The sequence below is a fragment of the Oncorhynchus keta genome, chromosome 5, assembly GCF_023373465.1.
Source record: "Oncorhynchus keta strain PuntledgeMale-10-30-2019 chromosome 5, Oket_V2, whole genome shotgun sequence".
In the NCBI taxonomy this organism is placed as follows: domain Eukaryota; kingdom Metazoa; phylum Chordata; class Actinopteri; order Salmoniformes; family Salmonidae; genus Oncorhynchus; species Oncorhynchus keta.
The window spans coordinates 29649899-29677428 of record NC_068425.1 but is presented as its reverse complement, the minus strand read 5'-3'; the positions used below and the strand labels follow the sequence as shown (position 1 = coordinate 29677428).

General features: G+C 41.4%; 1 protein-coding gene across 11 annotated transcripts in view; it reads left to right on the top strand.

The window, feature by feature from the left end:
• Window positions 1-27530, top strand: part of nuggc.1 (nuclear GTPase, germinal center associated, tandem duplicate 1) — a 76282-nt gene that overhangs the window by 47779 nt on the left and 973 nt on the right. For 5 of the 11 annotated variants that reach the window (XM_052519499.1, XM_052519500.1, XM_052519502.1 and 2 more), the window contains exons 1-17: window positions 9067-9165; window positions 9257-9323; window positions 11345-11382; window positions 11562-11669; window positions 11905-12010; window positions 16818-17040; window positions 17916-18137; window positions 18341-18547; window positions 21091-21269; window positions 22924-22960; window positions 23250-23351; window positions 23951-24035; window positions 24391-24524; window positions 24618-24797; window positions 26348-26505; window positions 26594-26699; window positions 26867-27043. In XM_052519499.1, coding sequence (XP_052375459.1) covers window positions 9271-9323; window positions 11345-11382; window positions 11562-11669; window positions 11905-12010; window positions 16818-17040; window positions 17916-18137; window positions 18341-18547; window positions 21091-21269; window positions 22924-22960; window positions 23250-23351; window positions 23951-24035; window positions 24391-24524; window positions 24618-24797; window positions 26348-26505; window positions 26594-26699; window positions 26867-27019 — 2091 coding nt within the window. In that variant the 5' untranslated portion in view covers window positions 9067-9165; window positions 9257-9270 and the 3' untranslated portion in view covers window positions 27020-27043. Of the gene's footprint in view, window positions 1-9029; window positions 9166-9256; window positions 9324-11344; window positions 11383-11561; window positions 11670-11904; window positions 12011-16817; window positions 17041-17915; window positions 18138-18340; window positions 18548-21090; window positions 21270-22923; window positions 22961-23249; window positions 23352-23950; window positions 24036-24390; window positions 24525-24617; window positions 24798-26347; window positions 26506-26593; window positions 26700-26866; window positions 27044-27175; window positions 27205-27249; window positions 27318-27387; window positions 27522-27530 lie in introns of those variants that run through there. The other 6 variants (XR_008136822.1, XM_052519495.1, XR_008136823.1 and 3 more) reach the window with 6 other exon arrangements.

Sequence of the window (27530 nt, the reverse complement as noted above, 5' to 3'; positions counted from 1 at the left end):
CATTTCCCCTCAGGAGACTGAAAAGATTTGGCATGGGTCCCCCGATCCTTAAAAAGTTCTACAGATGCACCCTCTAGAGCATCCTGACCGGTTGCATCTCCGCCTGGTATGGCAACTGTTGGCATCTGACCGTAAGGCGCTAGTGCGTGTGGCCCATTACATCACTGGGGCCAAGCTTCCTGCCACCAGGGACCTATATAATAGGAGGTGTCAGAGGAAAGCCCATAAAACTGTCAGAGACTCCAGTCACCCAAGTCATATATTGCTTTCTCTGCTACCGCATGGCAAGCGGTACTGGAGCGCCTAGTCTAGGACCAAAAGGCTCCTTAACAGCTTCTACCCCCAAGCCATAAGACTGCTGAACAATTAATAATATGGCCACCGGACTATTACATTGATCCCCCTCCATTTGCTTTGTACACTGCTGCTACTCGCTGTTTATTATCCATGCCTAGGCCTTTCACCCCTACCTAACCTACATGTACAAATTACCTCAACTAACCTGTATCCCCGCTCACTAACTCTGTACCCGTACCCACTGTACAGTATGTAGTAACCATTTTTTTTAACAAATCAAAATATATTTTATATTTGAGATTCTTCTAATAGCCACCCTTTGCCTTGATGACAGCTTTGCACACTCTTGGCATTCTCTCAACCAGCTTCACCTGGAATACTTTTACAACATTCTTAAAGAAGTTCCCACATATGCTGAGCACTTGTTGTCTGCTTTTCCTTCACCCTGCGGTCCGACTCATCCCAAACCATCTCAATTTGGTTGCGGTCCGGGGCTAGCCAACGTCTACTGAATAGTACTCAACAACCCGGTCGCAGTCACAGGTAGTATCACATTTTCATTTCATTTCATTACAGTACAACGGTTTGATTTGTTTGATCGTAGCTAGCTACATAGCTAGCTACATAGCCGTCTTTGTATCAAAGATAATTGTGTAGTCTAGAGCGATTTTCTAGGTTAGCTAGCCAGCTATTGTCGTTCTTTTAACGCAACGTAACGTAAACAACACTGCTAGCTAACCAGCTAGCCCCCGAATAGCAGCACTGCAGAAACTATTACACTCAACGGAACGACTTGATTAGTGTAGTGTCAACAACGCAGCTACTGCCAGCTAGCCTACTTCACCAGTACTGTATCATTTTAATCATTTTAGTCAATAAGATTCTTGCTACGTAAGCTTAACTTTCTGAACATTCGAGACGTGTAGTCCACTTGTCATTCCAATCTCCTTTGCATTAGCGTAGCCTCTTCTGTAGCCTGTCAACTATGTGTCTGTCTATCCCTGTTCTCTCCTCTCTGCACAGACCATACAAACGCTCCACACCGCGTGGCCGCGGCCACCCTAATCTGGTGGTCCCAGCGCGCACAACCCACGTGGAGTTCCAGGTCTCCGGTAGCCTCTGGAACTGCCGATCTGCGGACAACAAGGCAGAGTTCATCTCAGCCTATGCCTCCCTCCAGTCCCTCGACTTCTTGGCACTGACGGAAACATGGATCACCACAGACAACACTGCTACTCCTACTGCTCTCTCTTCGTCCGCCCACGTGTTCTCGCACACCCCGAGAGCTTCTGGTCAGCGGGGTGGTGGCACCGGGATCCTCATCTCTCCCAAGTGGTCATTCTCTCTTTCTCCCCTCACCCATCTGTCTATCGCCTCCTTTGAATTCCATGCTGTCACAGTTACCAGCCCTTTCAAGCTTAACATCCTTAACATTTATCGCCCTCCAGGTTCCCTCGGAGAGTTCATCAATGAGCTTGATACCTTGATAAGCTCCTTTCCTGAGGACGGCTCACCTCTCACAGTGCTGGGCGACTTTAACCTCCCCACGTCTACCTTTGACTCATTCCTCTCTGCCTCCTTCTTTCCACTCCTCTCCTCTTTTGACCTCACCCTCTCACCTTCCCCCCCTACTCACAAGGCAGGCAATACGCTCGACCTCATCTTTACTAGATGCTGTTCTTCCACTAACCTCATTGCAACTCCCTCCAAGTCTCCGACCACTACCTTGTATCCTTTTCCCTCTCGCTCTCATCTAACACCTCCCACACTGCCCCTACTCGGATGGTATCGCGCCGTCCCAACCTTCGCTCTCTCTCCCCCGCTACTCTCTCCTCTTCCATCCTATCATCTCTTCCCTCTGCTCATACCTTCTCCAACCTATCTCCTGATTCTGCCTCCTCAACCCTCCTCTCCTCCCTTTCTGCATCCTTTGACTCTCTATGTCCCCTATCCTCCAGGCCGGCGCGGTCCTCCCCTCCCGCCCCGTGGCTCGACGACTCATTGCGAGCTCACAGAACAGGGCTCCGGGCAGCTGAGCGGAAATGGAGGAAAACTCGCCTCCCTGCGGACCTGGCATCCTTTCACTCCCTCCTCTCTACATTTTCCTCCTCTGTCTCTGCTGCTAAAGCCATTTTCTACCACTCTAAATTCCAAGCATCTGCCTCTAACCCTAGGAAGCTCTTTGCCACCTTCTCCTAACTCCTGAATCCTCCTCCCCCTCCCCCCCCTCCTCCCTCTCTGCAGATGACTTCGTCAACCATTTTGAAAAGAAGGTCGACGACATCCGATCCTCGTTTGCTAAGTCAAACGGCACCGCTGGTTCTGCTCACACTGCCCTACCCTGTGCTCTGACCTCTTTCTCCCCTCTCTCTCCAGATGAAATCTCGCGTCTTGTGACGGCCGGCCGCCCAACAACCTGCCCGCTTGACCCTATCCCCTTCTCTCTTCTCCAGACCATTTCCGGAGACCTTCTCCCCTACCTCACCTCGCTCATCAACTCATCCCTGACCGCTGGCTACGTCCCTTCCGTCCTCAAGAGAGCGAGAATTGCACCCCTTCTGAAAAAACCTACACTCAATCCCTCCGATGTCAACAACTACAGACCAGTATCCCTTCTTTCTTTTCTCTCCAAAACTCTTGAACGTGCCGTCCTTGGCCAGCTCTCCCGCTATCTCTCTCTGAATGACCTTCTTGATCCAAATCAGTCAGGTTTCAAGACTAGTCATTCAACTGAGACTGCTCTTCTCTGTATCACGGAGGCGCTCCGCACCGCTAAAGCTAACTCTCTCTCCTCTGCTCTCATCCTTCTAGACCTATCGGCTGCCTTCGATACTGTGAACCATCAGATCCTCCTCTCCACCCTCTCCGAGTTGGGCATCTCCGGCGCGGCCCACGCTTGGATTGCGTCCTACCTGACAGGTCGCTCCTACCAGGTGGCGTGGCGAGAATCTGTCTCCTCACCACGCGCTCTCACCACTGGTGTCCCCAGGGCTCTGTTCTAGGCCCTCTCCTATTCTCGCTATACACCAAGTCACTTGGCTCTGTCATAACCTCACATGGTCTCTCCTATCATTGCTATGCAGATGACACACAATTAATCTTCTCCTTTCCCCTTCTGATGACCAGGTGGCGAATCGCATCTCTGCATGTCTGGCAGACATATCAGTGTGGATGACGGATCATCACCTCAAGCTGAACCTCGGCAAGACGGAGCTGCTCTTCCTCCCCGGGAAGGACTGCCCGTTCCATGATCTCGCCATCACGGTTGACAACTCCATTGTGTCCTCCTCCCAGAGCGCTAAGAACCTTGGCGTGATCCTGGACAACACCCTGTCGTTCTCAACTAACATCAAGGCGGTGGCCCGTTCCTGTAGGTTCATGCTCTACAACATCCGCAGAGTACGACCCTGCCTCACACAGGAAGCGGCGCAGGTCCTAATCCAGGCACTTGTCATCTCCCGTCTGGACTACTGCAACTCGCTGTTGGCTGGGCTCCCTGCCTGTGCCATTAAACCCCTACAACTCATCCAGAACGCCGCAGCCCGTCTGGTGTTCAACCTTCCCAAGTTCTCTCACGTCACCCCGCTCCTCCGCTCTCTCCACTGGCTTCCAGTTGAAGCTCGCATCTGCTACAAGACCATGGTGCTTGCCTACGGAGCTGTGAGGGGAACGGCACCTCAGTACCTCCAGGCTCTGATCAGGCCCTACACCCAAACAAGGGCACTGCGTTCATCCACCTCTGGCCTGCTCGCCTCCCTACCACTGAGGAAGTACAGTTCCCGCTCAGCCCAGTCAAAACGGTTCGCTGCTCTGGCCCCCCAATGGTGGAACAAACTCCCTCACGACACCAGGACAGCGGAGTCAATCACCACCTTCCGGAGACACCTGAAACCCCACCTCTTTAAGGAATACCTAGGATAGGATAAGTAATCCTTCTCACCCCCCCCTTTAAGATTTAGATGCACTATTGTAAAGTGACTATTCTACTGGATGTCATAAGGTGAATGCACCAATTTGTAAGTCGCTCTGGATAAGAGCGTCTGCTAAATGACTTAAATGTATTGTGGAGGCCAGGTCATCTGATGCAGCACTCCATCAATATCCTTCTTGGTCAAATGCTCTTACACAGCCTGGAGGTGTGTTGGGTCATTGTCCTGTTGAAAAATAAATGATAGGTTGAGGCTGGTAACTATAATGAAGTTATCCTCTGCAGCAGAGGTAACTCTGGGTCTTCCATTCCTTTGGTGGGGTGGCAGGGAGCCTAGTGGTTAGAGCGTTTGGCCAGTTACTGAAAGGTTGCTGGATCGAATCCCGAGCTGACAAGGTAGAAATCGGTCGTTCTGCCCCTGAACAATGCAGTTAAGCCACTGTTCCATGGTAGGCCGTCATTGTAAACACTAATTTTTTCTTAACTGACTTGCCTAGTTAAATAAAGGTTAAATGTTTGTTTTTTTAAAGCCCAAACCAGATGGGATGGTGTATCGCTGCAGAATGCTGTGGAAGCCATGCTGTTTAAGTGTGCCTTGAATTCTAAATAAATTAGCAAAGCACCATCACACCTCCTCCTTCATGCTTTACGGTGGGAAAAACACAGGAGGAGATAATCTGTTCACCTACACCGCGTCTCACAAAGACACAGTGGTTGGAACCAAAAATCTAAAAATGTGGATTCCAGACCAAAGGACAAATTTCCACTGCTCTAATGTCCATTGCTTGTGTTTCTTGGCCCAAGCAAGTCTCTTCTTCTTATTGTGTCTTTTAGTAGTTGTTTCTTTGCAGCAATTCAACCATGAAGGCCTGATTCACAAAGTCTCCTCTTGAACAGTTGATGTTGAGAAGTGTCTGTTACTTGAAATATGTGAAGCATTTATTCGGGCTGCAATTTCTGAGGCTGGTAACTATAATGACCTTATCCTCTACAGCAGAGGTAACTCTTGGTCTTCAATTTCTTTGACGGTCCTCATGAGAGCCAGTTTCAGCATAGCGCTTGATGGTTTTTGTAACTGCACTTGAAACATTTTTCAAAGTTCTTGATATTTTCCAGATTGACTGACCTTCATGTCTTCAAGTAATGATGGACTGTCATTTCTCTTTCTTATTTGAGCTGTTCTTGCCATAATATGGACTTAGTCTTTTACCAAATAGGGCTATCTTCTGTATACCCCTCTAACTTGTCACAACACAAGAAGGAACGATATCCCACAAGTGTACTTTTAAGAAGTCACACATGTTAATAGAAATGCATTCCAGGTGACTACCTCATGAAGCTGGTTGTGAGAATTTCAAGAGTGTGCAAAGCGGTCATCAAGGCAAAGGGTGGCTATTTGAAGAATCTCAAATATAAAATATATAACTTTTTTGGTTACTATTTCATAGTTGTGATGTTTTTACTATTATTATACAATGTAGAAAATGGTAAAAATGAAGAAAAAACATTGAAGCAGTAGGTGTTCTAAAACGTTTGACCGGTAGTGTATGTGTTATGGCTCTACACCCCCTGCTATAATGTGGATTAAGAGTTACTTGTCTGAAAGAACACATAGTGTGTTCTTTAAAAAGTTGATGCAAATAGTTTCCTACATTTTTGAAAGTAAAAGGGGTACAATATTTTTTACAGTATGCAAATGTTGTCCATGCTCAACATTTCACAAGAATGGAAACTTGATACAAATGTGCTCTTTAATTTTTTTTTTTGCTTGCTTCTGGTCTTCTCTTGTATTTCAACATTTGACACTTTCTATTTATCTGTGGACTTTATCCTTCTAAAAAGTCAATAAACTTACATTTGAGAACGTGGCTTATAAAGTTTCTTCACAAATGTCCACATCTGCCTGTTATAACGTCTTAGTAACCATGTATTTAGAATATATACACTAATTACATACATGATCATGTATATAGAATATATACACTAATTACATACATGATCATGGATATAGAATATATACACTAATTACATACATGATCATGGATATAGAATATATACACTAATTACATACATGATCATGGATATAGAATATATACACTAATTACATACATGATCATGGATATAGAATAGAAAATATATATTTGTTCCTACTTTTTGTCTACTGCCTTTTTTTGCTATGCAAGTAGAAAACTTGCAAATTTGGCAACACTTGTTATTCTTAGATTGAACAACACTCAATAAAAGATGCCAGCCAGAAAGCTATTTATTTAAATTATTGGTGGGAGAAAAATGTATTATGGAGCTAAAACCATTAGCTTGAAACATTAAACATTCTTACATGAACATGCTACATAAGCATTATTTTTTGTTGAAGTTATTGTATGACAGGATCTTTTCTGAGTTTCATTTGTTTCAAGCACTATTGCGCAATCACAGTAATATACTGAGCAAGATAATTATATTTTTTAGAGGGGAAATTAGGGGTTAAGAATGGCTACCACACTGAGGTGTTTTTGTACCTCTCATAATTTTGCATTCAAATGAATATGAAAACCAGTCACAACAGCAGCTTGGCATTTATTGAGATGACTGATGTACTGAAGGCAGCTCTGCAGAGTGGTCACTAGCTGGCACAGCCACAAAGTCATCAAATATGATTTGAAACCTTACCTTAACCACACTGCTAACCCTAGTGACTAACCCTAACCTTAACCACACTGCTAACCCTAGTGCTTAACCTTAACCTTAACCACACTGCTAACCCTAGTGCTTAACCCTAACCTTAACCACACTGCTAACCCTAGTGACTAACCCTAACCTTAACCACACTGCTAACCCTAGTGCTTAACCCTAACCTTAACCACACTGCTAACCCTAGTGCTTAACCTTAACCTTAACCACACTGCTAACCCTAGTGACCTTAACCTTAACCTTAGTGACCTAACCCTAACTAACCACACTGCTAACCCTAGTGACTAACCCTAACCTTAACCACACTGCTAACCCTAGTGACTAACCCTAACCTTAACCACACTGCTAACCCTAGTGACTAACCCTAACCTTAACCACACTGCTAACCCTAGTGCTTAACCCTAACCTTAACCACACTGCTAACCCTAGTGCTTAACCCTAACCTTAACCACACTGCTAACCCTAGTGCTTAACCTTAACCTTAACCACACTGCTAACCCTAGTGACTAACCCTAACCTTAACCACACTGCTAACCCTAGTGACTAACCCTAACCTTAACCACACTGCTAACCCTAGTGACGAACCCTAACCTTAACCACACTGCTAACCCTAGTGACGAACCCTAACCTTAACCACACTGCTAACCCTAGTGACGAACCCTAACCTTAACCACACTGCTAACCCTAGTGACGAACCCTAACCTTAACCACACTGCTAACCCTAGTGACGAACCCTAACCTTAACCACACTGCTAACCCTAGTGACTAACCCTAACCTTAACCACACTGCTAACCCTAGTGACGAACCCTAACCTTAACCACACTGCTAAACCTAGTGACTAACCCTAACCTTAACCACACTGCTAACCCTAGTGACGAACCCTAACCTTAACCACACTGCTAACCCTAGTGACTAACCCTAACCTTAACCACACTGCTAACCCTAGTGCTTAACCTTAACCTTAAAATAAGACCAAAAAGCTCATTTTCATTTTCATACATTTTTACAATTATCATCAATCTTGACTTTGCAGTTGACCCTTCTAGCAGAAACCGCTCAGATATAGTGTCAAGACAAGGTATGTGAACCATTTGGAATTACCTGGATTTCTGCTTAAATTGGTCATACATTTTGATCTGACCTGCTTAATTAAACTGATAACACAAACAATTATACATTTTCATGTCTTTATTGAACACACCGTGTAAACATTCACAGTGCACAGTGCGAAAAGTATGTGAACCCTTGGATTTAATAACAGAATAACCAAAAGTTTTCTGTGGTTGCGGATCAGACCTGGACAACGGTCAGGAGGAATTTTGGACCATTCCTCTTTACAAAACTGTTTCAATTCAGCAATATTCTTGGGAAATCTGGTGTGAACTGTTCTCTTGAGGTCATGCCACTGCATCTCAATCAGGTTGAGGTCAAGACTGACTGGGCCACCCCAGAAGGCTTATTTTCTTCTGTTGAAGCCATTCTGTAGTTGATTTACTTCTGTGTTTTGGGTTGTTTTCCTGTTGCGTCACCCAACTTCTGTTGAGCTTCAATTGGCGGACAGATAGCCTTACATTCTCCTGCAAAATGTCTTGATAAACTTGGGAATTAATTTTTCAGTCAACAATAGCAAGCTGTCCAGGCCCTGAGGCAGCATAGCAGACCCAAACCATGATTCTCCCTCCACCATACTTTACAGTTGGGATGAGGTTTTAATGTTGGTGTGCTGTGCCTTTTTTTCTCCACACATGGTGTTTTGTGTTACTTCCAACATTTCCAATCACATCTCATTGATTGGACTCCAGATTATCGGACTCCTGACTCTAATTATCCTTTGGAGAAGTCATTAGCCTAGGGGTTCACATAACTTTTTCCAACCTACACTGATTGTTTAAATGATGTATTCCATAGAGACAAATACAATAATTTGTGTGTTATTAGTTTAAGCACACTCTGTGTGTCTATTGTTGTGACTTAGATGAAGGACAGATCAAAATGTGTGACCAATTTATGCAGAAATCCAAGTAATTCCAAAGGGTTCTCATACTTTTTCTTGCCACTGTATGCCTCCAGGGCAAAACCCACGGCAATAAACTTGAACCTGTCAGAACATGACAAAGAACAGCCACACCTACACTGTAGTACTCCTTCATGCAACGCCACATACAACTGCTGTTCAGTGTGTTTCCTTGCTGTAGAGAGCCGTGTCAGTAGCACAGAATATATATTTGCTGAACATTGCCTTTATGTGGTAAGTATCAGCATATTTTTGTTTAAACGTTTCAGTGTGGACTCATTTAAAGGAAAGACATGTAATAACTTCCATTTCCTCATGTCTCTAGGTTAGGACTGCTATATGAGTAAGGAAACAAATCAGGCATTTTTAAGAGATTTGCAACTTCATGTTGTGTGAGTATAAAAATATATTTTTGTTTTATATGTTTTATATGTAAGTAGCAACATTAATTGAATTATGTTTGATTAGGGTTAAGCTTGGGCTAAATTGATTCAGATTTTGATTCATATCTTATAAGGTGATAATTAAATGCTAAAATTCCTGCAAATTAGATAAGCAAAAGTGAGTAATGTAAGAGATTTGCAACTTTGGTTGCATTCGTAAATTCACTCTATATTGTCAGATTGCGCTCAGAGTGTGCTCTGGGTGTTTGTAAATTTAGAGCATGGTCAGATTGTCTGTTTATAAATTCAGAGCATTATGCTCTCTGAGTTGATCCGAGCGTTCTGACCTCACAACAGCAGTCAAGCACACAAGCTATCTGGCTAAAGTTGGCTAACTTGCTAGTTGCTTATAGACACAAATAGGAGAACACTGCACTCTGAACATTTTACTCGCCCTTGTAGAGCTGCTAGGGTGGTTTCATGTTATGAAAAGGGCTTGTGACTGTAACTGTGTTACTGGCAACAATTTAATTCAATTATATAGCAGATGTTTACCAACACCTATCATAACAACCAAGTGTAGGGCGTTCGTAAATTCTTCAATTAAAACAAATTCACTGAGTAGCATGGTCCTCCTCTAAGGACCCCTCCACTGAAATCAGATAATGACTTTCCTGTGATAATAAAATCATTGAGTAGAATGGTCCTCCTCTAAGGACCCCTCCACTGAAATCAGATAATGACTCTTTCCTGTGATAATAAAATCATTGAGTAGAATGGTCCTCCTCTAAGGACCCCTCCACTGAAATCAGATAATGACTCTTTCCTGTGATAATAAATTCACTGAGTAGCATGGTCCTCCTCTAAGGACCCCTCCACTGAAATCAGATAATGACTCTTTCCTGTGATAATAAATTCACTGAGTAGCATGGTCCTCCTCTAAGGACCCTCCACTGAAATCAGATAATGACTCTTTCCTGTGATAATAAATTCATTGAGTAGAATGGTCCTCCTCTAAGGACCCCTCCACTGAAATCAGATAATGACTCTTTCCTGTGATAATAAATTCACTGAGTAGCATGGTCCTCCTCTAAGGACCCCTCCACTGAAATCAGATAATGACTCTTTCCTGTGATAATAAATTCACTGAGTAGCATGGTCCTCCTCTAAGGACCCTCCACTGAAATCAGATAATGACTCTTTCCTGTGATAATAAATTCACTGAGTAACATGGTCCTCCTCTAAGGACCCTCCACTGAAATCAGATATTGACTCTTTCCTGTGATAATAAATTCACTGAGTAACATGGTCCTCCTCTAAGGACCCCTCCACTGAAATCAGATAATGACTCTTTCCTGTGATAATAAATTCACTGAGTAACATGGTCCTCCTCTAAGGACCCTCCACTGAAATCAGATATTGACTCTTTCCTGTGATAATAAATTCACTGAGTAACATGGTCCTCCTCTAAGGACCCTCCACTGAAATCAGATATTGACTCTTTCCTGTGATAATAAATTCACTGAGTAACATGGTCCTCCTCTAAGGACCCCTCCACTGAATTCAGATAATGACTCTTTCCTGTGATAATAAATTCACTGAGTAGCATGGTCCTCCTCTAAGGACCCCTCCACTGAAATCAGATAATGACTCTTTCCTGTGATAATAAATTCACTGAGTAGCATGGTCCTCCTCTAAGGACCCCTCCACTGAAATCAGATAATGACTCTTTCCTGTGATAATAAATTCACTGAGTAGCATGGTCCTCCTCTAAGGACCCCTCCACTGAAATCAGATAATGACTCTTTCCTGTGATAATAAATTCACTGAGTAACATGGTCCTCCTCTAAGGACTCTCCACTGAAATCAGATAATGACTCTTTCCTGTGATAATAAATTCACTGAGTAACATGGTCCTCCTCTAAGGACTCTCCACTGAAATCAGATATTGACTCTTTCCTGTGATTAATTCTAATCCCACAGAAAACGTATTATCACCATAATCAGTGAATTTCTTTTTTCTTTTTCAGGCTAAGCCCCGGACGGTGTCAAATCATGCCTACCCAAGGTACATGAAAGTCTAAGACGCACATTACTTCAGTTGAGGATTAATATGTCTATAATAACTTCTTGATGTCCAATTTATATTGAGATAAATGTTGTACAGCCTACCATGAAGGAAATACTGACTTTCTTGGACAGATGATGTATCTTCTTGAATATTGAGTGATTGTGATTCTCTCTCAGGCCACAAAAGAGGGTCTAATGACCCCTCTACTTCAAATGATCAGGGCAGGGAAGGTAATAAACGCCTTTGTGCCATAGCAAAGGGAACTGCAGCAACACCTACCCTCGGTAAGATATATTCGTTATAATAGCTACTTTAAGAAACAATCAGTAAACCTGATGTTAAAAATTATACCACAGCGTAATATTACATTGTAAACTCATTTCATGTGTGTGTGTGTGTGTGTGTGTGTGTGTGTGTGTGTGTGTGTGTGTGTGTGTGTGTGTGTGTGTGTGCGTGCGTGCGTGCGTGCGTGCGTGTGTGTGTGTGTGTGTGTGTGCGTGCGTGTGTGTGTGTGTGTAGAGATGGATGTCATAAAAGTGGCCAAAGAGGGCATTGGAAAAGTCCTTAGCAGACTAGACAAGGTGTCACCTCCATATGCAAACATGGATTTCATTGGTTATCTAAGGTAAGTGTACTTGTACTCTTCAAAAAGTTGGTACATCAAGTCAGGACTGACACTGGACTACTCAGGAACACTGAACACCTATTGGAAAGCCATTCAGCATTGTTCACATTCTCTTTAGCCTTAGCCACACCCATCTCTTTAAGAATTCACATGTGAACAGGTCTCTTTGTGAATGGCTCTCTTTTGTCACCTTTGTTTCGCTAGCTAACTAAACAAGTTCCCGAACCATAATCCCAACCTATGTTTTACAGCAGTGGTCACCAACCGGTCGATTGCGATCTTCAAGGCATTCCTAGTCTGTAGAAAAGCAAACTTTAAAGCCTTGCTTTCCTTTTTCTTTAAATTCATCTTGTGCTTTTGGCAGTACCTGCACCTGATTCAGCTGCCCTCCGTACCATGTAGGCCATGTAGGCCATGTAGTACCATGTAAGTATTCCCATTAAGATCACAAAGGTGAATATCTCCCGAAGTGACGAGTTTGAATTCCTGCGCATAGCAATGCAAACTGATTGTCATACACTAAGCAAGCCACCATGCATGAAAGGATGCAGTGTGAATATGCAGGTAAAGCTAACCAACGAGGTCTAATGTTAGCCCTCATCATCTCATTTACAGTATTTTCAGAGTCAAAGAGAGTCAGTCTGGCATTGTTCTCCAGAAAGTAGTGGCTCACAACTTTCTCCAACTGAACTTTGTCGATAGTACCAGTTAAATTTAGGGCAGCAATGTTGTTGAGAGATAAAGCAACACTTGCCGTTGTCAATAGCTATAGCTTTTTTAAAATATGGTAGCAAATCTGATCTATTCACTGACCTGGGAAGCCCCTATTCTGTTAAAGACAGAAGCCTGTGACATGTCAGACCATATAGAACTCATCTCTCGGCATGTCGAGGTGCACCATTATCTCAGCCAATCATGGCAACCCAGGAGGAATCCTGTCTTTCTCCCTTTTTACAGTTGAAGTCAGAAGTTTACATACACCTTAGCCAAGTACATTTATTCACAATTCCTGACATTTAATCCAAGTAAAAATTCCCTGTCTTAGGTCAGTTAGGATCACCACTTTATTTTAAGAATGTGAAATGTCAGAATAGTAGTAGAGAGAATGCTTTATTTCAGCTTTTGTTTCTTTCATCACATTCCCAGTGGGTCAGAAGTTCACATACACTCAATTAGCATTTGGTAGCATTGCCTTTAAATTGTTTAACTTGGGTCAAATGTTTCAGGTAGTCTTCCACAAGCTTTCCACAATAAGTTACAGTGGGGCAAAAAAGTATTTAGTCAGCCACCAATTGTGCAAATTCTCCCACTTAAAAAGATGAGAGAGGCCTGTAATTTTCACCATAGGTACACTTCAACTATGACAGTCAAAATTAGAAAACAAATCCTGAAAATCACGTTTTAGGATTTTTTATGAATTTATTTGCTAATTATGGTGGAAAATAAGTATTTGGTCACCTACAAACAAGCAAGATTTCTGGCTCTCACAGACCTGTAACTTCTTCTTTAAGAGGCTCCTCTGTCCTCCACTCGTTACCTGTATTAATTGCACCTGTTTGATCTTGTTATCAGTATAAAAGACACCTGTCCACAACCTCAAACAGTCACACTCCAAACTCCACTATGGCCAAGACCAAAGAGCTGTCAAAGGACACCAGAAAACAAAATTGTAGACCTGCACCAGGCTGGGAAGACTGAATCTGCAATAGGTAAGCAGCTTGGTTTGAAGAAATCAACTGTGGGAGCAATTATTAGGAAATGGCAGACATACAAGACCACTGATAATGTCCCTCGATCTGGAGCACCACGCAAGATCTCACCCCGTGGGGTCAAAATGATCACAAGAACGGTGAGCAAAAATCCCAGAACCACACGGGGGGACCTAGTGAATGACCTGCAGAGAGCTGGGACCAAAGTAACAAAGCCTACCATCAGTAACACACTACGCCGCCAGGGACTCAAATCCTGCAGTGCCAGATGTGTCCCCCTGCTTAAGCAAGTACATGTCCAGGCCCATCTGATGTTTGCTAGGGAGCATTTGGATGATCCAGAAGAAGATTGGGAGAATGTCATATGGTCAGATGAAACCAAAATATAACTTTTTGGTAAAAACTCAACTCGTCGTGTTTGGAGGACAAAGAATGCCGAGTTGCATCCAAAGAACACCATACCTACTGTGAAGCATGGGGGTGGAAACATCATGCTTTGGGACTGTTTTTCTGCAAAGGGACCAGGACGACTGATCCGTGTAAAGGGAAGAATGAATGGGTCCATGTATCGTGAGATTTTGAGTGAAAACGTCCTTCCATCAGCAAGGACATTGAAGATGAAACGTGGCTGGGTCTTTCAGCATGACAATGATCCCAAACACACCGCCCGGGCAACGAAGGAGTGGCTTCGTAAGAAGCATTTCAAGGTCCTGGAGTGGCCTAGCCAGTCTCCAGATCTCAACCCCATAGGAAATCTTTGGAGGGAGTTGAAAGTCCGTGTTGCCCAGCAACAGCCCCAAAACATCACTGCTCTGGAGGAGATTTGCATGGAGGAATGGGCCAAAATACCAGCAACAGTGTGTGAAAACCTTGTGAAGACTTACAGAAAACATTTGACCTCTGTCATTGCCAACAAAGGGTATATAACAAAGTATTGAGATAAACTTTTGGTATTGACCAAATACTTATTTTCCACCGTAATTTGCAAATAAATTCATAAAAAATCCTACAATGTGATTTCTGGATTTTTTTTCTCATTTTGTCTGTCATAGTTGAAGTGTACCTATGATGAAAATTACAGGCCTCTCTCATCTTTTTAAGTGGGAGAACTTGCACAATTGGTGGCTGACAAAGTACTTTTTTGCCCAACTGTAGGTGAATTTTGGCCCATGCCTCCTGACAGACCTGGTGTGACTGAGTCAGGTTTGTAGGCCTCCTTGCTCGCACACGCTTTTTCAGTTCTGCCCACACATTTTCTATGGGATTGAGGTCAGGGCTTTGTGATGACCACTCCAATACCTTGAGTTTGTTGTCCTTAAGCCTTTTTGCCACAACTTTGGAAGTATGCTTGGTCATTGTCCATTTGGAATACCCATTTGTAATCAAGCTTTAAGTTCCTGACATCTGACTGATGCATCATTTCCCTCACCTCACGATGCCATTTATTTTGCGAAGCGCACCAGTCCGTCCTGCAGCAAAGCACCCCCACAACATGATGCTGCCACCCCCGTGCTTCACGGTTGGGATGGTGTTCTTCGGCTTGCAAGCCTCCCCCTTTTCCCTCCAAACATAACGATGGTCATTATGGCCAAACCGTTCTATTTTTGTTTCATCAGACCAGAGGACATTTCTCCAAAAAGTACGATCGTTGTCCCCATGTGCAGTTGCGAACCGTAGTTTGACTTTGTTATGGCGGTTTTGGAGCAGTGGCTTCTTCCTTGCCAAGCGGCCTTTCAGGTTATATCGATATAGGACTCGTTTTACTGTGGATATAGATACTTTTGTACCTGTTTCCTCCAGCATCTTCACAAGGTCCTTTGCTGTTGTTCTGGGAATGATTTGCACTTTTCGCACCAAAGTACGTTCATCTCTAGGAGACAGAATGCGTCTCCTTCCTGAGCGGTATGACTGCGTGGTCCCATGGTGTTTATACTTGCATAATATTGTTTGTACAGATGAAAGTGATACCTTCAGGTGTTTGGAAATTTGGATGAACCAGACTTGTGGAAGTCTCCATTTTATTCTGAGGTCTTGGCTGATTTCTTTTGATTTTTCCATGATGTCAAGCATAGAGGCACTGAGTTTGAAGGTTGGCCTTGAAATACATGCACAGGTACACCTCCAATTGACTCAAATGATGTCAGAAGCTTCTAAAGTCATGACATCATTTTCTGGAATTTTCTAAGCTGTTTAAAGGCATAGTCAACTTAGTGTATGTAAACTTCTGACCCACTGGAATTGAGATACAGTGATTTATAAGTGAAATCTGTAAACAATTGTTGAATAAATTCCTTGTGTCATGCACAAAGTAGATGTCCTAACCCAACTTGCCAAGACTATAGTTTGTTAACAAGAAATTTGTGGAGTTGTTGAAAAACCAGTTTAAAAAAAAGTCCTTCACTTAACTAGTCAGTTAAGAACCAATTTTTGTTTTCAATGATGACCTAGAAACAGTGGGTTAAATGCCTTGTTCAGGGGCAGAAAGACAGCTTTTTACCTTGTCAATTCCGGGAGTTGATCTTGCAGCCTTTCGGTTACTAGTCCAAAGCTCTAACCACTAGGCTACCTGCCGGCCCAATGACTCCAACCTAAGTGTATGTAAACTTCCGACTTCAGCTGAAGTTTAGTTGTTTCTTTTGGTAATCTAGGCTCGTAATTTAACACCTTTAATCAAATTTACAGATCACTTGCATGTATTTTAAAAATGTATTTTGAAGCGTCCCTCCTGTGAAGTGGGAACTAGCATCAAACGCCCACCTTCCTGAATCCCGTCACATTTTGTGCAATTGTTCCGCTGAAAAATGTAACTCTATTCTCAGAAACTTTATTTAGCGTAAATTGGAATTAGCCTGCCCTGAAGCAGGTAGAGGGAGAACTTTAGGATTCATTGTCATAGAAATGTACCTGGCTAAAAGGTGAGCCACAGTATCAACGGTTATCCCAATCTGAATTCAGAGTTGACAAAAGTTAGCTTGCAAACTCCTCTATCTCACTTCGTAGTACACCACTCTGCTTTCTACTGTTTATGTGTAGATATACCTCAAGTCAATTAATTGCATTTTTAGTGTGATATTGCTTTTCTGTGCTTCACTTTACAGGAACAAAATCTCGGCTTTGGAGGCTATCATTGACGACAAAGTTGTTGTTGGTGTATTTGGGAGGTCAGGAGCTGGTAAGAGCTCACTGATGAATGCCATTTTGGGGGTGAAGACCTTGCTGCCCTCAGGGACTGTTGGCGCATGCACATCAGTCATCATCCAGGTGGAGGCCAATATGACTGACTCCAACTACGTGGCAGAGATTGACTTCATTTCTAAAGAGGTGATGTTGATAAACCCCAAGTGTGAATTTCATTAGAATATAGATTTTTTTTTCATTTTAAGGGTGCAATCGGTAAGTCATCTTGGCACCACGTTTTGGCCTGACACCATGCAAATATAATCACATTTACTTTTTTTGCATTTTAGCACAGGGTTTCCCAAACAATATTATACAGAGAAACTTACAATTAATGCATTTATCTTAAAATAGCTACAGTGGGGCAAAAAATTATTTAGTCAGCCACCAATTGTGCAAGTTCTCCCACTTAAAAAGATGAGAGAGGCCTGTAATTTTCATCATAGGTCCACTTCAACTATGACAGACAAAATGAGAGAGAAAAAATCCAGAAAATCACATTGTAGGATTTTTTATGAATTTATTTGCAAATCATGGTGGAAAATAAGCATTTGGTCACCTACAAACAAGCAAGATTTCTGTCTCTCACAGACCTTTAAGAGGCTCCTCTGTCCTCCACTCGTTACCTGTATTAATGGCACCTGTTTGAACTTGTTATCAGTGTAAAAGACACCTGTCCACAACCTCAAACAGTCACACTCCAAACTCCACTATGGCCAAGACCAAAGAGGATTTTTTTTCTCTCATTTTGTCTGTCATAGTTGAAGTGTACCTATGATGAAAATTACAGGCCTCTCTCATCTTTTTAAGTGGGAGAACTTGCACAATTGGTGGCTGACTAAATACTTTTATGCCCCACTGTAGGTGAGACAACAACACATCACAGTTGTATCAAGTACATTTACCTCAACAAAGTAGTTATAATTTATGAATTATAATATTTTGGTAATTCAACTTTTGATCCATCATATAAATATATAATATATTCAGTAAAATAATAATGTTTGACTTTTTTTTAGGAATGGGAGACGGAGCTGAAATCACTTTTGAATATCAAAGAAATGGATGGTGAGGAGAAAGATAAAAGGATGGTAAATATGGCAAACAGTAAAATCCAGGCATTGTACGGAGAAGATGCAGTCGGGAAAAGCTTTGATGAACTGAAGTCACTGGAGTCAGAGACATTCAGCGACATCCCAGAGTTTCTCTCATCAACTAGGAAAATCCTGTCATTTGACACAGTAAGTCATTTTAAGCCTCTTTTATACGGGTCCTTTTTGCTGTCTGATATCCTATTTGAGTCCAAATTATTCCCATTTTAACTCCTGAACTTCAATACAACATGACATACATGAAATGCATAATAGCCATCAATGTTTAAATATACCAGAAAGTTGTAAAAGGTTCGAGTGTGACGTAAGAATAATATTACATTATTTGACAGGCCACTAAGTTCTCTACAGAGATCGCCTGCTACATACGAAGCAAAAGAAAGATACATGGGAACTCATCTCAGATACACTACTGGCCACTTGTGAAGTATGTGACCATCAAGATGCCAAACTCCAAGGATGTTCTGGAACACATTGTGCTGGTGGATCTTCCAGGAACTGGAGACTGCAACAAGGCCAGGGATGAGATGTGGGAATCGGTAATCATTTACTTTTGTGATCATCTCTGAATGCATTTACAGTATGTCTCAATTCAGGTGCAATGGCATATGTGGTATCTGTGGTTTAATCAGAGAATGTTTTTGGGTAGGCCTCCCTTACCAAAATGAAGTAAATTTTATATTGTCAGTTCACGGTTTTCAAACTAAAAGCAAAGAAATGTACTTGTATTTTATGATTATATCACTTTCAAATAGTAAACATGCATCAGTTTATATAGAGGTCCAAACTCTAATTATTGGCAGCCTTGATGAAGATGAGTAAAAAACATTGTTTAAAATAAATAATACAAATACTGAGCTACATTGTATGCTCCAAAAAGTTGAAAATTATATTATTTTATACTATTCAATACAATTGCCCAGAGAAAGAGATGTTGTTTACAGGTGGCTATGGATCAGACTTTTCTTAGACCTTTTTATCTCCGGATTACAGATCCCAAAGCTTCTTCTCATGTGCAGAAAAAGGTCAGGGCAAAAATGTATTGGCGCCTCTGTTTTCAATACCTTTCGATACCTCACCATGCGAGGATAATTGAGTCTTTTCCCACAAAAAATTATGAGATTGGAGAACACATTGGGATAGGTCTTAGACCATTCCTCCATACAAAATATTTTCAGATCCTTGATATCCTTCACCTGCGCTTATGGACTGCCCTCTTCATTTCAAACCACAGGTTTTCAATGAGGTTAAAGTCCGGAGACTGAGATGGCCATTTCAATGTTTTTATTTTGTCGTCAATGAACCATTTCTTTGTGGATTTAGATTTCTGCTTTGATTTATTGTCTTGCTGGGATCCACTTGCATCTAAGTTTTAGCCTCCTGGCAGAGGCAACCAGGTTTTTGGATAAAATGTCCTGGTACTGGCTAAAGTTCATGATGCCGTTGACCTTAACAAGGGCCTCAGGAACAGTTGAAGCAAAATAGCACCTTAACTGTGAATCACATTTGATGTGGATTACCGCAGTTTGGGAATACCTGCTCTATGGGATTGGTGACCCCACACGGGACGGTTGAGCTAACGTGCGCTAATGGGATTAGCATGAGGTTGTAAATTACAAGTACATTTCCCAGGACATAGACATACAGTGGGGAGAACAAGTATTTGATACACTGAATTTTTCCAACTTACAAAGCATGTAGAGGTCTGTAATTGTTATCATAGGTACACTTCAACTGTGAGAGACGGAATCTAAAACAAAAATCCAGAAAATCACATTGTATGATTTTTAAGTAATTAATTTGCATCTCGCCGTTAAGATACTGATGCCCTTTGCAACCATGTATCTATGTGAGAGTGGATTCTCGGTCCTCACTAGCATGAAAACTAAATACAGGCAAAAACTGTGTGTGGAAAATGATTTAAGACTGAGACTTTGTAACCCTGCCACACACACACACACTATAAGATACACTCATTCATATGTTTAATAAATGTATCTTATAGTGTGTATGTGGGTGGGGGGCAGGATTACAATCATGGCAAAAAACAACATTTGAGGGTATGCTGACTCTGGTGCTTGAGGGGGGATGTAGCTGGAGGTTGAATGTTTGAGGGGCACGGGACTATAAAAGGTTTGGGAACCACTGCCATAGAGGATAACATCAAAGGTCCAACAAAACATTTTACAGTAGGTATGGGATTCTTTTCTGCTTATGCAGAACCCTAAAAATCTGAGCCTCAAAAAGCAAAAAGAACAAACTATTTATTTTAAGAATACATTCTAGCACTTCTTGCATTCAAGCTAAATTATGCATTTAACGTACTGAGAGCAGACCAAGTAATTGGGCGTCACTCTAAAGCGGAAAGGTGGAATAAACGAGTCGGGAGTAGGTTTTCTTGATTGAACACAGTTCTCTATTGAGGGCATTTGGTTAACACAAACACTCCAACATAATCAATGAAAATCTTCCAAGGAAAAACATACATCTTCTCCAGATGAAACAGGAACACAATAGAATTATCTTTAAACTACAACAAAAGTCACAGGATTGTCACCATTTTATTGGTTCTTCCTGGACAGCTCGTCTGTCTCAGTGGCCATGTTCCAGAGATAGTTTTCCCCTCCCCTCTCTACTGGTTCCATTCTCTCTCTTATAGGGGAAGGAGAATATGTCATTAGTACCGTCAGCTGTGCTTAATTGCCTCTGGTTACCTTGTCTCCCATGCCTTGTTGGGCTACTATCCATGAGCCCAGCCTGCCCTCTAGTGGTCCTTCCACAGTACACAAAACGTGTGTACTGTTTATTAACTACGTTTTCATAAGAGCTATAAAAACCTACTTCAAAGAAGTGTAGTGTGTATGTGTGCAGGAATTATTATTTTTTAATAACGTCACTGTAAACATTACTACAGCGGGTTAGATTGAATTCCAGCATTAGAACCACTGGCATTCAACTCATCATGTACACCTAAAACGTTTCAGCTTGAATGATGACTATATCCAATGTTTTATTTTATTTCAACTGTTACAATTGTTTTAACATTCTAAATAACATTTCTGAACACCATGTTTTTTTATAGTACATTACTAAGTGCTCCTCTGTGTGGGTCGTGGCTGACATTGACCGGGCCGCAGCGGACAGTGATGCATGGAATATACTGGACAACAGCATCAGTAATATGGGTCCTGGTGGACAGTGTCAGAACATCACCTTCATCTGTACTAAGACAGACATCATCAACCCAGACAATTATATGCGGTGAGACATTTTCATCCTATATTTTGCTACTGCTTTAACAGTTTAATATTGCGATTATTGAAAAAAAAATGGTATACAATTACAATGCCTTTGGGAAATGATTCAGACCCCTTGACTTTTTCCACATTGTGTTAGGTTACAGACATATTCAAAAATGTCTAATAAAAAATATATATCCTCATCAATCTACACTCAATACCTCATAATGCTAATTTAAAAAATGTATAGAACTGAAATATCACATTTATATATGGTTTCAGACCCTTTACTCAGTACTTTGTTGAAGCACCTTTGACAGTGATTACAGCCTCAAGTCTTGTTGAGTTTGACGCTACAGGCTTGGCACACCTGTATTTAGGGAATTTCCCCAATTCTTCTCTGAAGATCCTCTCAATCTCTGTCAGGTTGGATGGGAAGCGTTGCTGCACAGCTATTTTCAGGTCTCCCCAGAGATGTTCGATTGGGTTCAAGTCCGGGCTCTGGCTGGCCTCAAGGACATTCAGAGACTTGTCCTGAAGCCTCTCCTGCATTGTATTGGCTGTGTGCTTAGGGTCATTTTACTGTCAGAAGTTGAACCTTCGCCCCAGTCTGAGGTCCGGAGCGCTCTGGATCAGGTTTTCATTAAGGATCTCTCTGTACTTTGCTCCGTTCATCTTTGCCTCGTCCTGATGCTTCCACCACCATGCTTCACCGTAGGGATTGTGCCAGGTTTCCACCAGACGTGACGCTTGACATTCAGGCCAAAGAGTTAAATCTTTGTTTCATCAGACCAGAGAATCTTGTTTCTCATGGTCGGAGAGTCTTTAGGTGCCTTTTGGCAAACTCCAAGTGGGCTGGCATGTGCCTTTTACTAAGGAGTGGCTTCCGTCTGGCCACCCTACCATAAAGGCCTGATTGGTGGAGTGCTGCAGAGATGGTTGTCCTTCTGGAAGTTTATTCCATCTCCACAGAGGAACTATAGAGCTCTATCAGAGTGACCATCGGGTTCTTGGTCACCTCCCTTGCTCAGTTTGGCCGGGTGTCCCGCTCTAGGAAGAGTCTTGGTGGGTCAAATCTTCTTCCATTTAAGAATGGAGGCCACTATGTTCTTGGGGGCCTTCAATGCTGCATACATTTTTTCGTACACTTCGTCAGATCTGTGCCTCGGCACAATCCTGTTTCGGAGCTCTACTGACATTTCCTTCGACTTCATGGCTTGGATTTTGCTCTGACATGCACTGTCAACTGTGGGACCTAATATAGACAGGTGAGTGCCTTTCCAAATCATGTCCAATCAATTTAATGTATTTACCAAAGGTGGACTCCAATCAAGTCGTTGAAACATCTTTATGTTGATCAATGGAAACAGGATGCAGCTGAGCCCAATTTTGAGTCTCATAGCTAAGGGTTGGAATATTTATGTAAATAAGGTATTCTATTTTATAGAGGTATTTTAAAACATTTTCAAACATGTCTAAAAACCTGTTTTCGCTTTGTCATTATGGGGTATTGTGTGTAAATAGCTTTTGATTTGTATTTATTAAAGGCTGTAAATTAACAAAATGTGGAAAAGGTCAAGGGGTCGGAATACTTTCTGAAGGCACTGTAAATACAAAGATATAGACACATTTTCACTGCTTCTACATCACTAATTAAGAAAAAAATCTCATTTCAGTGAAATGGACGATGAAGACCTTCACCTTCACATAGAGGTACAGCTACACAAAATATAACACCTATATACATAGGTTAGGATAAAGTAATCCTTCTCACCCCCCTTAAAAGATTTAGATGCACTATTGTAAAGTGGCTGTTCCACTGGATGTCATAAGGTGAATGCACCAATTTGTAAGTCGCTCTGGATAAGAGCATCTGCTAAATGACTTAAATGTAAATGTAAATTGTTTACAGAACTATAAACAAATAGTTGGTTTATAGAGAATTGAATATGTCACTGTATGGATATCAACCATGGTCTCCTCTTATTTCACATGCAATTAGGACTCTTCTAACTATTCAGAGGAGCAGAAACGTGCATGCATATTGCACCGAAATCAACAAGCCAAGATGGAAATTCAAGAGAATTACAGCAACCCGTATGAAGTAAGATGTTTTATTTTCTATTTTCTTAACCAAATAAGAAACTATAAAGGAACTTTGGTTCAGATATATAGATTGATTGAAACCAAAAAAAGGTCCAGTTTTAACTTAAATGGATAGTTTCCTTGCCTTGTAGTGTATGGATGAGGTTAGACAGCAATCCAAATGTTTTAGCTTTGTGTCAAAAAAACAATGCATTGTTTTGCATTTTATGTCCAAAGCATCCCAAACCATCTCAAAATGCTTGTGTAGCTCCATAAAGTTACTTTAAGATGATTTGGACATGAAATGAGACAAATGCTAATGAAGTGATAGTTCTTGTCAACTTGGTCGTGTTAGAATGACGTTATACGTCAAGACAAAGCTGGTCCCTTAAATTACAACAATATAACATCCATTAAAATGCCATTAGCGTTCTTACACCGGAAGTTCATTGAATAGGGAAATGCGATTTTGTATTCTTCAAAAAGCTTGGAAAAGTCCCTCAAGTAACTCCAAAAGAACCAGTTCAGCTACTTCAGTAATGATTGACTGATGATTGATCTCTAATTATATTGATGTATTGTTTATCTTTTGTCACTTCATCTATGAAATATATTCAGATTATAGATGAAATACAGGTGTTTACTGTTAGTTCTCAAGAATTCCAGAAGGATAATCACTACGTTCTGAGACAAGAAGAGACAGGTATGATCACTTGCGTTATTGTGCAACAAAACCTACAAAAGGAATAAGTGCAAACAGATTGTTAGGTACTGTATAATGAATGTGTATTAGGGTAAGTGTTAGGGTATGGCAGAGGTTAAACATAACCAAACGTAATACAAGTGCCCGGCACAATTTGCAAATACCCTTTGCAAATACCTCTTTGCACCTAATACATTGTAGTTGGAGCTGTTATTATATAATATCCATTATTCTAAAGTCATATTCTCACCCTGAATGTGAATCTAACAACAACTGTCTCTGCTCATACAATTATTGTTTACCTAAAGATAATTTTACAAAAACAGAAAGATTAATAAAGACATCTTGTCTTCAGAGATACCTGAGCTGAGAGCTCTGCTGAAAAGCCTGAATGACCAAAGGTCAGAAAAAGTGATGAGAGACTATGTGAATGGAGCGTATGGGATCCTCTCCCTGGTCCACGTGGTAAACCATGAGATCACCAAATCGGTATTGCCTTTAATACATTAGCCTTTTGTGATGAATTTACCCTTGCACCAACTCACTGAATTTACAGATTGGTTTTTCTCTGTTGTGTTTAAGATGGAGACCGAAAAAGAAACATTGCACAAACTTCTAGAACAAAGGCTGGAAGATGAGCTCCAGAACATTGACCAGTTCATGTCAGACATTCACATGGAGTTTGACAAGTGCCTTTCAGCCGGAGTGCTAGAGTCAGAGAAGACATGTGTGACAAGAGCCAAGGAGGAAGTGATAGCACCAGTAAGTCAATGATATCTTAGGCTGGGCCATAAGGTTCTAGCAGGGTTCAATGGAGTTTTACTTCTTCAAATTTGATCTGAGTGCAGTTTATTAAATCTTGTTCTGAGCCCAGATTATTCAATCTTGTTCTGAGCGTAATTTATTCAACCTTGTTCTAAATGCAGCTCTTTCTCAAGATCAATGGTCTGTTAATCTGTTAGTATGCTAAATAGTTAAATAGTTAACCAATACCTACCGAAACTGTCTCTTTTAACTCATAGCATGCACTGCTGTTACTGTTTATTATCTATCCTGTTACCTAGTCACTTTATCCCTACCTATATGTATATATCTACCTCAATTACCTCGTACCCCTGCACATTGACATGGTACTGGTACCCCATGTACAGTTGAAGTCGGAAGTTTACATACACCTTAGCCAAATACATTTAAACTCTGTTTTTCACAATTCCTGACATTTAATCCAAGTAAGAATTCCCTGTTTTAGGTCAGTTAGGGTCACCACTGTATTTTAAGAATGTGAAATGTCAGAATAATAGTAGAGAATTATTTATTTCAGCTTTTATTTCTTTCATCACATTCCCAGTGGGTCAGAAGTTCACATACACTCAATTAGCATTTGGTAGCATTGCCATTAAATTGTTTAACTTGGGTCAGATGAATGTGGTACCTTCAGGAAATTGCTCCCATGGATGAACCAGACTTGTGGAGGTCTAACATTTTTTTCTGAGTTCTTGGCTGATTTCTTTTGATTTTACCATGACGTCAAGCAAAGAGGCACTGAGTTTGAAGGTAGGCCTTGAAATACATCCACAGGTACACCTCCAATTGACTCAAATGTTGTCAATTAGCCTATCAGAAGCTTCTAAAGCCATGACATCATTTTCAAGAATTTTCCAAGCTTTTTAAAGGCACAGTCAATTTAGTGTATGTAAACTGCTGACCCACTGGAATTGTGATACAGTGAATTATAAGTGAAATAATCTGTCTGTAAACAATTGTTGGAAAAATTCCTTGTGTCATGCACAAAGTAGATGTCCTAACCGACTTGCCAAAACTATAGTTTGTCAACAAGAGTGGTTGAAGTGGAGTGGTTGAAAAACGAGTTTTAATGACTCCAACCTAAGTGTATTTAAACTTCTGACTTCAGCTGTATATAGCGAAGTTATCATTACTGATTGTGTATATATTCCTTGTGTTATTATTTTTCTATTTATTTCTCTCTCTGCATTGTTTGGCCCAGAAGTAAACATTTCACTGTAAGTTTACACCTGTTGTTTACAAAGCATGTGCCAAATTCAATTTGATTTGAACAAATGTGATTGGTTGGATGAAAGCTCACATATGGTCCCTGGTTCGTATATGCCACCCCAAACCCGAACTCTAAACTTAATTGGAATTACTTGGAATGCATTTATTGCCAGAACTTAAACAATCACAATTGTTTCTTCAATGGAGGCAGAGCTGCTCTAAGAACAAGATAAAATTAGGAAAACTCTAATCTTTTCTCCAATCTGACAATAGGATGATCATATTTTATGTTTTTTCAGAAAGGAAAAAGAGGAGGGGGGTACCACCAGACCCTGAGAGCTGTATGCAACGGCCAGGGGTCCTGCAGGTCAACAAATGGAGTAAAAACAAATATGAACGCTTCTCTGAGCAACTCTCTGTGCGATTCCATTAGAAATATATTTTCAAAAACATTCAAGTAAGTTACGTTCTCAATGCCTTACAGACACATTTACTGGGACAAAGACACACCACTCGAGTAACATGGTTATCATCATGTCTTCTAGGAAATCTCAGAAATCTATCTCTGCAAAGATTGATAATTTCAGCATCCTCTTAGAGAGCTATGATGAAGAAACCATGTTTCCTCGGCTAGCATTCCTCAAAACTGAGGTTTGTGGAAATACAACTGTATTATTTACATTTGATTGGATGTTATCTGTGAAGCTGTATCATAGATGGTACTGTGCTATGCTCTACCTTCCAATTATGGCGGTCTAGTAAAGTGTAATGTTAAGTAGTCTAATATTCATAATAGTATTTTGTCTGGTGTCAAAAAGGAACACAAATTGAAAGCAGATCTTAAAAATGAGATCGTCCAGAGGAAGAAGAAAATCTACTCTTCACTCACCAAGTCAATCATGACCACCATGCTCCCCTCCTATATAGGTCAGTCTAACTGTCAGCATTCATCTGTCACTATACAATCATGACCACCATGCACCCCTCCTATATAGGTCAGTCTGTCAGCATTCATCTGTCACTATACAATCATGACCACCATGCACCCCTCCTATATAGGTCAGTCTAACTGTCAGCATTCATCTGGCACTATACAATCATGACCTCCATGCACCCCTCCTATATAGGTCAGTCTAACTGTCAGCATTCATCTGTCACTATACAATCATGACCTCCATGCTCCCCATTCATCTCACTATAGGTCAGTCTAACTGTCAGCATTCATCTGTCACTATACAATCATGACCACCATGCACCCCTCCTATATAGGTCAGTCTAACTGTCAGCATTCATCTGTCACTATACAATCATGACCACCATGCACTCCCCTCCTATATAGGTCAGTCTAACTGTCAGCATTCATCTGTCACTATACAATCATGACCACCATGCACCCCTCCTATATAGGTCAGTCTAACTGTCAGCATTCATCTGTCACTATACAATCATGACCACCATGCACCCCTCCTATATAGGTCAGTC